This window comes from Marmota marmota, unplaced genomic scaffold (genome assembly GCF_001458135.2).
Source record: "Marmota marmota marmota unplaced genomic scaffold, marMar, whole genome shotgun sequence".
In the NCBI taxonomy this organism is placed as follows: Eukaryota; Metazoa; Chordata; class Mammalia; order Rodentia; family Sciuridae; genus Marmota; species Marmota marmota.
The window spans coordinates 6,771,282-6,782,122 of record NW_026000261.1 but is presented as its reverse complement, the minus strand read 5'-3'; the positions used below and the strand labels follow the sequence as shown (position 1 = coordinate 6,782,122).

General features: G+C 36.2%; 2 protein-coding genes across 3 annotated transcripts in view; one reads left to right on the top strand and one right to left on the bottom strand.

Moving 5' to 3' along the window:
- Positions 1-3,562: 3,562 nt before the first annotated feature.
- Psmd10 (proteasome 26S subunit, non-ATPase 10) lies at positions 3,563-10,841 on the bottom strand. Of its 2 annotated transcripts, none has more exons than XM_015497929.2 (5): positions 10,630-10,841; positions 8,285-8,383; positions 7,278-7,424; positions 7,018-7,184; positions 3,563-4,441 (listed from the first exon to the last, which is right to left on the bottom strand). In XM_015497929.2, the coding sequence occupies exons 1-5, from the start codon at positions 10,741-10,743 to the stop codon at positions 4,288-4,290; spliced, it is 681 nt and encodes a 226-aa protein (XP_015353415.1). In that variant the 5' UTR covers positions 10,744-10,841; the 3' UTR covers positions 3,563-4,287. The 2 variants fall into 2 exon arrangements, with proteins under 2 accessions (XP_015353415.1, XP_015353416.1); XM_015497930.2 differs by having other exon boundaries at positions 7,097-7,184.
- Atg4a (autophagy related 4A cysteine peptidase) overlaps positions 8,398-10,841 on the top strand; it is a 51,656-nt gene continuing 49,212 nt past the window's right edge. Inside the window, exon 1 of the mRNA XM_048796883.1 lies at positions 8,398-8,501. Coding sequence (XP_048652840.1) covers positions 8,480-8,501 — 22 coding nt within the window. The 5' untranslated portion in view covers positions 8,398-8,479. The remainder of the gene's footprint in view (positions 8,502-10,841) is intronic.

Sequence of the window (10,841 nt, the reverse complement as noted above, 5' to 3'; positions counted from 1 at the left end):
AATTTCCATGGGAAAAATTTTTATCAATAAAAGATTGTTTTACAATGTCTACATGCTGGAAAACAGGTTAGAGGACCTCATTAAATATTCAAACTCACTAATCCCACTTGTCTTTGAAAATTTGGTATAAAAGCAAAGAATTCAAATGACCAGGGCTCCAGGAAACAAACAAAACCTAATAAAGAAAAGGAGTTCCTCCTTTCAACAACAGTTACTAGAATAATCCAGAGGAGAGATATATCTGGAAAAGGAGCTTCTCAGCTTCTTTCAAATCAAATCATGTGGGTTGCCATCCACTCAGCATACTTATAAAGTCACTCTTGTCACTGGAACTTCACATCAAGCAATTCTACAATTCCCTGTGGACACCAACTGGGTTTCCTACAACATAATTCAATAGCAACATTACCTGGAGTTACCACAAACCCCACAGGTCAAGGGCTAGGTCTCACAAGACGGCTCCCTTCAAACACTAGTCACAAGTATTGGGTGCCCATCCTAATTAGAATAAGATATACTCCATGTACATATGTCAAAATATACTTTACTGTCATGTATATCTAAAAAGAACAAAAACAAATGAATAAAACAAGTATTGGGTGCCCAGTGTATCCATATTTCAGATTTGGATGCAAATTGGGAATTCTCACAATCTCCTTCTCAGGTTGGATAATTTGCTATAATGGCTTACAGAACTCAGGGAAATACTTATATTTAACAGTTTATCAGAAAGGATAAACGATATAGATGAGCAGTCATCTGAAGAGGTAAATAATTTGAGGTTCAGGAGGGTTCTGAGCATAGTTTCTGTCCCCATGGAGTCAGGGTGTATTATTCTTCTGGCATGTAAATGTGTTCACCAACCTTGAAGTTTGTTAAACCTCATAGTTTAGGGATTTTTATGGAGGTTTTATCATGTAGGAATAATTCATTATTAACTTAATCCCCAGCCCCTCCTTCTGGAGGATGGGGGATGGAGTTGACAAAGTTCCAAGCTTCTGAACATGGCTTCTGATGAACAGATCCATCCTGAAGCCATCTAGGAGCCCAGGAGTTGCATCATTAGAACAAAAGACAAGCCTATTATAATGGAACTCATTTAAATTCACAAGCCCCAAGTTGTTTCTTCTCATTCTTCTTCATGTCCTGTTAACCTGTTTGAAAAGCCAGTTTCTCCATTCCAGCTTCCTAAAAGCCATGTCTTATGCTGAGAAGAGAAGTTAAAACTGCCCTCCCCCAAAGCCCTGACACCAACAAAGGTCAGAGAACTGGAATTCTAACATACCCCTCCTGGAGTACAGCTTGGCTAAATCTACCTATGCATATTTCCTGGCTTTTTGTTCCTATAAATTATAACAGCGAAGGCAGATTGGCTGTTTTCCCAGTTTGGGCTGAATTGTGATTAAATTCATTTTTCTTTTTTAAAAAATCATTTTCTCTTATTTCAGGATGCAGGTAGGCAACCAATCTAGTTAGCTGGGACCTCAGTAGCCTCTGGCCTAGGCCCTGGTAATACCATCACCTAGGAAACTCATAGGAATTTAAAAGCTTCATGTAAGATACTCCTATAACTTCCAACACTTAGGAAATTACAAGGGTTTTAGGAGCTCTGTGCCAGGAACCTGGGACCAAAACCAAACCAGTATTTCTTATGTCACAGCCAATTTAAAGAAAAGTACAGGGTAGGTATTACAACTAATGGGTTATTATCAAAATGCCAGAGTACCTTCCATTTAGTCCACTGTTTTGGAGTACAGGCAAAAAATAAAATGTCTTAGGAGCCAGGAAAGTTAGATTTTGGTATTGACTATTTCTACAGCTCTGGGTGTTTTTTCATCTGTAAAATGAAGATGATTTCAGTCTTCTTTAAGGCTATGGTAAGAATGGATATAAAAAATTTTAAAGTGTGACAGGGCTGCATTATTGTAGAATCTACATGTCTTGACAATTGGTTCAGTATTCTTTTGTTCTTTCACTCGGGGATTCTTTTTTTTATTACCTATTATTTTTTAGCTCTAATTTTGTTTACTTATTTTTATGTGGTGCTGAGGATTGAATCCAGGGCCCCGCATGCGCTAGGCGAGCGCTCCACCGCTGAGCAACAACCCCAGCCCCATCGGGGATTCTTAATTTGTTGGGAATTACAAATCTCTTTTGAGGATTTGTGTAAGCTATGAAACCTCTTCCTGGTAAATGCACAAAGTTCTGCATTCAACTTTAGACAGTGAATAGAACTGTGGAACTGGAATCATAGACCCCAAAGAACCCTCATACTACATCAAAATGGCTAACAGACTGATTCAGAGGCTTAATAGCATAACAGAATATGGAAACTGAAAACAGTAGATATAGTCATGTAATGATTTCATTGTAGTGTATTTGAGAAATTGGGGAATAAAACACTGGGATCAGACAGTTAAATTATCAACAAAAATTCTATAATAAATGCACTTACCTCAAATCTTAGAACTTTGCTGCAATTGTCAATTCTCTATAAAAGACACCTAAGAATTTAATTTTTTCCACTATTTCCATTGACCCGTTTCTTCCATCTTATATTCTCAGTTAAACTCTGCAACTGAATTATTATTTTTTAATTCATTTTGGAAGTAACTGTAAAACATGCTGACCTTGAATCACCTTTATCTCTCTCAGGTATACTATAGGAACAGGTAACATTCTGATCGATATTTCATGCCATTAATATAATTGTTTATACAAATCTGTGATTTAAATATTGTTAACAAGTCAGTTAATTTGAAATACCAAAAGCGTATAAATGACTTGAGGCTTGGTTCCATCTGTACTGCTTATTGAAAAATTCATACTTAAGAACTAGAATGAGTTTTCTTTTATGTCCACAAAACCTATTACCTCAGACAATAAACTCAGTATTTATGAAGAGAAGCTCTTTAGTCCAAACAGACCCTATTAGAACAAACTTTATTCTCTGGTCATGCTAAAAAATATTGGAAATACATAATTTCCCCTTCCATCAATTCTATCTCCAGCATTCAATATAGAAAGTTTGTTCCATAAGATGCTTCCCTGGCTGGGGGTGTATATCTCATTGGTAGAGGACTTGCCTAGCATATGTGAGGACTTAGATACCATCCCCAGAACCAGAAACAAAGGAAATTCATATAAAAAGTATTGTATGTCAACAATCAGTTCCTGTTTACAAAACTCATGTTAGTTACTGGCCATTAAGTCTTGGACTCCAAATTAATCAGTTTGTAGGCTGATTTGGATCACTTATTTCAAGAAGTATTTGTAGCACAAAATTCAAATTAAAAACAATTTGAAGAGTCACTGGGAGTTCATTAGATTTTATGATTGATAATCATTTAAGATGTTTCTCTAAAATGAACTCAAATTTACTTATTAATTTCCTTTTGCTCTAAATTTAGTTGGCAATCCAGAAGATTACTATTTTTAATATTTAGTTGCAGTTCAAGCTCCACTAATTTTATTGACTTTAGAGATACTCAAAACTGAGAAATGTAAAGACATTTCATGATTTTAAGGTTTAAGTGAACATCTGACTAACTTGCAAGAAAAATTGGGAGATTCTTTCAATATTTTATTTTTTTAGTTCCTGAAATACAAATCAAAATACCTTTTGGTTACATATCACTTGAACAAGCTTGATACTCTTTTCAATACATGGTGAACCAACACAGATACTTTAACATTTCCTTTTTAAACACAATACATATTGTTTTGGAGGAAAACAGCTTATCAGAAAGATGCATGGATACACAGAGCTAGGATATACCCACCAACTTAAAATTTGGTCCACTAAAGTATATCAGTATTCCTCCTATAACAAAAGTAAATTAACCCTCACAGTTGAAAAAACAGAAATATTTGGCATAGGCTTCTGAGTGAGCTTGAAAAACAAGTTGTGTTTCAACTCTGTAGAGGAACATACAAAATCCACCTAGAAACATCTGACAGAAAAACTGGTCTGTTTGCTATTGGGATTCTTCTGCTTCAGAAGATGAGTGAAGGTATACTAGAGGGTGATGAAGACCCACAACAGCCACAGAATCACTTACTGAGAATTAATCAAAATTTAATACAGAATAACACAGGACAACGGTACAATCTCAACAGTTATTCAAATGCCTAAAAAGTAAGTTGTAAGCTTAGAACAAGTACCTCAGCAGGAGCAATACAACACATTTACACAATTTTGAATGTGTGATACTCTGTGTACAAGTGCCTTAGGTTCTGGAACCCTGGGACAACAAAACATACAAAGAAAGAATATATCCAAGCTGCTTAACCTTCAACCATTCTCTTGAGTATTAAACCCAGGCCACCTTTGGCCACTTGCAGGGGTGTCTTTTCTTCCTTATTCTCAATGTATATACTTGCTCCTTGGGACACCAGCAGCTTTGCTTCTTCTACTCTCTCCTCGTCACAGGCTAAGTGTCTGAAATCAAGGATCACAAAGACCAATTAATCACTAACAATTCTATGTAATAGTTAGGATTTCCTGCAAGGTAGTCTAAGCTGCATATTATTAGGCAGTGGTAGGTAATATTGGGAAGATATTTCATCAGGAAAGTAAAATCAGTTTGCATGGGAAAGATTGTTTATAAGTCACAATCACTGGAACAGCCTTATAACACCAGTTCATAAATCAGAATCTTGGTCTTAGTACAATAGAAGAATGGATGTACATGCTAACCTAATGCAAAATTTCCTCATTTTATGAAAATTACCCCCAAATACTATATGAAATAATTCAAGGTTTGAATTCAGAAAAGCCTCGATTCATAAGCTGTCAATAGCAATTTGTGTGGCTTAAATTTTGGTAAAGCAATTGAAAAGATTTTATCTTGTTTCATGCATCTGTCTACTTGATGTTAGCAAAGTATTATTACCACCATTTTGTAGTTAAAATTGTGACAGAGGTTAATGTTCTTGGTCAAAATGACATGGTTTAGCAGTAAACCGGGTGGGGAGGAAACTAACCTTTGTCAGGCACTTATAGTTTGGCAGGAAGCATACTAAGCACTTTATATGTTATTTTACTTAAACCTCATAATAACCTAGTGTGGAAGAAATTATAATACTAAAGATGAAATTAAGATTCAAGAAGATTAACTAACTTCCCTAAGTTAGTTAATATTTATATTTAACATGTTAGAAAGTGGTAGAGTCTGGATACTATTCCTAAAACCTATGTTCTTCACAGGACCCTAAGTTGCCTGTCTTCTCGACTACTTCCAGACCATCCTGCTTTTCAAATTATGGAGAAAGAAGCTGGAATATGGAGGTCTTTCTAAACATAATAACTTAGAATTATAGGAAAGATATTTAAATTAAGAGTTTAAAGTCAAACTGGAAACCTCATTCTAGACTAAAAAGATGACTCAAAAAAAGGACTCACTCTTTGACAAAGAAGCAAAGTAACAAAGTACTGTGAAAAAGAAACCAAGGTAGGGTAGGGATTCAGGTTATACACATAAATCATTCCAGATGGATTTAAGAGTTAAATGCAAAACAATAATAATGACTCTCAATCAATACATAAAAAAACCAAATAGCCAGGCATGGTGGTACAACCCTGTAATCCCAGGTATTCAGGAGGCTGAGGCAGGAGGATTGCAAGTTCAAGCCATCTCAGCAATTTAGCAAGATCCTGTCTCAAAATAAAAAATAAAAAGGGCTGAGAATGTGGCTGAATGGTTAAGCAACAAGGTTCAATCCCAGGTACCAAAAAATGGCAAACAGAAACACAAAAAGAAAACGACAGCAAAAACAAAAAAAACATAATGAAATGTGAAACAAAACCTGTAATAAAATATAAGTAAATACGTAACTAGTTGCAGGGTAAAGAAAAGTTTTTCAGTCATGAGGGAAGATTAATAGGTTTCAGTACAGAAGTTGAAAACTTGAACAAAATGAAAAGACAAACTGAGAAAAATATTTTCAACTAACATGGCAGAAAAGTTAGTATTTTTACTACATCAAGTCAAGAGCACTTAGAAGCCAATAAAAAAGAAATTAGTTCTCCAAAAGGAAACTGAGAAAGGGACACCAAAAGTTATAATTTAAAGAAGAAATATAATTAGTCACAGGCATTAAGATTCAAAATCAATGAAAGTAAAAAATGTAAATTGCAACCATGAAACACCATTTTTGACATAATAAAACGATAATTTCAGTGTTGATGAGGGGGTAATAGGCATCTTAAAATGCTATTTGGAGGGTTCAATGATACAACTCCTCTGGAAGCAATTTGGTAATGCATAGCAATGGTCTTATAATGTGTGTATTTGTTGAATCAGCAATTCAACTTCTAGGAGTCTATACTAATGCAATACTCAACAATATGGCTAAGGATTTTATACAAAGTCAATAAATGTAGCATGTAGTGGAAAACTCAAAAATTGTTTAAATATACCGTAACAGAGGAATGAGTAAATTATGGCACATCCATACAATGGAATTGTACATAGGCATTAAAAATGTTTTAAACAGGGGTTGGGGCTAGGGCTCAGTAGTGGAGCGTTTGGCTAGCATGTGTGAGGCACTGGGTTCAATTCTCAGCACCACATAAAAATAAATCAATAAATAAAGGTATTATGTCCATCTACAACTAAAAAAAAAATTTAAAAAATGTTTTAAACATATTTAATGACCTTGGAAAATATTCCCAATATACTATGAGGTGGAAAGAACAAGATATAAAACTACATATACAGTATGACCCCAGTTTTTCTAACATATACATATATATGTAGATAGATAGATAAATACGTAAAATATGATATTTGCAAGTATAAGACTGAAAAGAAATACACAAAAATGTTATCTGGGTTTATTTCTGAGTGGTAACATGATAAGCAATTTCAATTTTTATGCTTTGGTACACATTAAAAGTTTTTGCCATCAACTTGCACTGCATTTATAAGCATAATAAAAAAATATGATGTGTAAGAATTATTGCAAGAGGGCTAATGTCAGGTAGAACACAAATGACTGCTACTTGTCACTTACAGAGGAGTGTTACCCTCAGTGTCTTGGATGTTTGTGGATGCTTTGTAGTACAGAAGAATATGAATCATCTTCAAGTTACCCTTGGCTGCTGCCCGGTGCATTGCTGTAGCCTCATAATGATCCTTAGCATCTGGATTAGCTCCACCTTCTAGTAACATGACAGCAATCTGGAAAGACAAAAAAGGAAACAATGCAGAGATCCATTTGTGTTTTGCACACATTTAGAACTCAAAAGAATTAGGTTAGGGATGAACCAATACCTCATGCCTGTTTTTGGAAGCTGCATAATGTAGGGGAGTACAGCCATTTTGATTGACAGCATTCACTTGTGCACCTTTTCCCAGGAGCGCCTTTACAATTTCATCCCGGCCAGCAGAAGCAGCAATATGAAGAGGAGACCAGCCTGCCTATAAGAGGTGGGTCATACAAAAGTCAGAGGCCAAAGGTACAGGTATCAACATAACAGATTTTAAACATTCTTGTTTCCCCACCATTAAGCATTGTGGAAAATCAGGAAACCAGAATGTGTAAAAAGAAGACTAACCCCAAATCCCATAATATAGACATACTGATATATAAGTCTAATTCTATATGCTTTCTCCCATACAAAACTTTTTGGTTTTTTTTTTTTTTTGGTGGTGCTGGGAATTGAACCCAGGGCCTTGTGCATGTGACGCAAGCACTCTACCAACTGAGCTATATCCCCAGTCCCCCATACAATACTTTTTAAAAAAAATATTTAGTTATAGGTGGACACAATATCTTTATTTTATTTTTACTGAGGATAGAACCCAGTGCCTCATGCATGCGAGGTAAGCGCTCTCCCTCTGAGCCACAATCTCAGACCCCCATACAAAACTTTTTAACATTGAAATTGGGACTGGAGGATATAAATTTCCATGTACATTTTTTGTAATTTCCACTTATAATGCTGGTCATTCTTTGGAATTATACTTTGTTGTTTCTATATTATTTTATCAATACTCACCAAAAAATTCCAACATAATAAAAGGGTATACAGTCTTTTAGGGTCCATAAGAATAAGGCTTAGTTGGTATTTTTGCCCTAAATCACAGAGTATGTGTGACAAATTAACATTCTATAATAATACAAACACTAGTCTCAGGCTTGATCACCAGAGCTATGCTGTAACTTCCTCCTTGTGAAGGTTGTAATTTTGTTTATGAGCTTAATACTCATGCTTCAGTAAACACCAGTCTGGAGTCGAAAGATAATTGGGGATTTATCAACTGTGTCAAGTACTCACATCATCTTTATCATTCACTGGCACTCCAAGTTGCAGCAAGAACTCAACAATTTCAGTATGTCCGGCTGAACATGCCCAGTGCAATGCAGTTCTGCTGTCCTACATGGGGAACAGAGAAAGACTACAATAAACATTCATGAAGAGAAATAGAAGGCCAAAAGGCAGAAAAAGTAACATTGGTGCTAAAAACAAGAAATGGAGAACACTGGATCCCCAGGTAAGTAAACTTAAAATCTTATCGTCTACTAGTATGAGAGAGAGCAAGATTTTACCAATATGGGGTGAATAACATCAGTGAATAGAAATAATTCTGGCAGAGTACAGCAATGAAACCAATAGAGCTAGAAACTTATTCCAATGCTTTAGCAGAATGGAGCTTTGACAATTTATTACCACATTACTTATGTACCTGTATGTCAGGCACTGTGTTAGAAGGCATATATGCATCATCTCATTTTACCACCCCATCCTATACACTAGCTATTATCAGCTTTTACAGATAAGGAAACAAAGACTCTTTAAAGCCTAGCTATTTATCTAAGGTCACACAACTTATCCAAATACTGTCTAACTCTGAAATCTCTACTACTACACTGATCTCAAGTTAGATGTTCTAGAAAGAACCAATGAATCTTATGGGGGGGGGAAGTGTTTCTAAAACTAGTTGAGATTATCTATATAATCATTTTTAAAAACATTACCCACAAATTAAAGAGTAACAAAATGTTTTTTTTTAATTTTTATTTATTCATTGGTATGTGGTGCTGAGGATCGAACCCGGTGCCTCACACATGCCAGGCGAGCACTCTGCCACTGAGCCATGACCTCAGCCCTAAAAATGTGTTTTTAAAAATAACTAGGAGTTAGTCCTGTTTCTCAAAGAGAATCACTATTTACATTATTATATTTCTTAGTTGGCCCTGTGTAATAGAAAGTGGTATTATTGTTTATTTTTTGCAGTGGCAAGGATTGAATCTAGGGCCTTCTGCATGCTAGGCAAGAACTCTATATGAGTAGCTCTGAAATTAGTAATATTTTGCCACATCTGCTTCATCTAGTTTCCCTCAATTACAAACAAACTCTATCATGACTCTTCACTCCTATTTTGGCACTTAAAATATAAAAGTATTTTCTTACATAACTACAATACCACTATTACACTTATTAAAATTAACATTAACTCCTTTATATGATTTAATACTCAGTGTGTATTCAAATTTCCCCAGTTGTCTCCCAAATATCTTTTTGCAGCTTATTTAAAATCAGGATTCAAACAAAGCCCATAATTTGCATTTGGCTACTACATTTTTTATGTGTTTTAATTCTGAATAGCCCCTCTCTTAACCTCCCCCCACCCATTTTATGCAACTGACTAGATGGTTAAATTTTTAATGGAGTATTATTAAATCTCAATATGTATTATTTTTATTAATTTAATAATTATTACCAGGCCACAATGAAGGCAAACTAGGCAAATGTAAGGGAATTTTTCAGGTTGGGTAATAAAGGAAAGTTCCAGAAAAGAGAAAATAGTCTTCCTTATTTTGAATTATCTTCCAAAAGATACAAAATAGAATATTTTAAATATGGGACACTTACAGAAGGCAATCTATCTATGTATTTGTTGCCCTATTGGGGGGAACCATGAATCTTTGTAGAAATTCAATGAAAGCATGAGGGTCCTTTGAACAAGGGAAAAGAAAGAAACGCTTCCCAATAGTCTATTCATTTTTGTTCTGTTTAAAAGGCGCGTTCACTCACTATGGAAATCCCACTCTTTCAAGGTCTAACTTGTTTTATCTTTTTGCAAAGCCTTTTCTAATTATCACGACATTTACATCAGGTCTTCCCATTACATGTTCTGAAAGTACCATGTAAACTTCTTTCCCAGGTATTTACCATTTGCAACCAGACTTATGTTTTTGTAGTTATTTTATTAATCGACTGTATACCCAGCTCCTAGCAAGCTTCCTGGGGCAGAAGAGTCGTTCAATCAAACGTGTTCCACTAAATACAATCACTAAGGGTAAAGAAACCCACAAAATAAAGCTTTCCTCCTCACGGACATCTCAAAAGACAGGGCATTTCTGAGAAATGCGGTAGACAGTCTAGAAATATCCAAAATTCAGCGAGCTAAGCTCCGAGCCAAAAAAAATATTTGAGGTCTGCCTGGCTAACTCTGGCAGCCCGAATATGAGTCCTGAGGTGACCCCGGGGCGCGGATGGGGAGGAGAGGGCGGGGATCTGCCCCTCGTGGAACCGGCCTCTGCTTGGCCCAGGCCCGGGAAGACATGTAAGGCATTACTGATGCTGCCAGCTGCGGGCAGGCCCTAGCGCTGCATTACCTGGTCAGTTCTAGTAGCCAGTGATTTATCGGCCAGGATGCTCTCCTTCAACTCCTCCAGCTTCCCGCTGTAGGCCAGGTTGCAGACCATCAGGTTAGACACACACCCCTCCATTTCGCTTCCCCAGGATCTCGGTGAAGCGCAAGGGACTCCCGCCTCACGTCCCAGGCTCCTGCTGCCAGTCAGGAGAGCCTAGAGCTCCACCAATCACC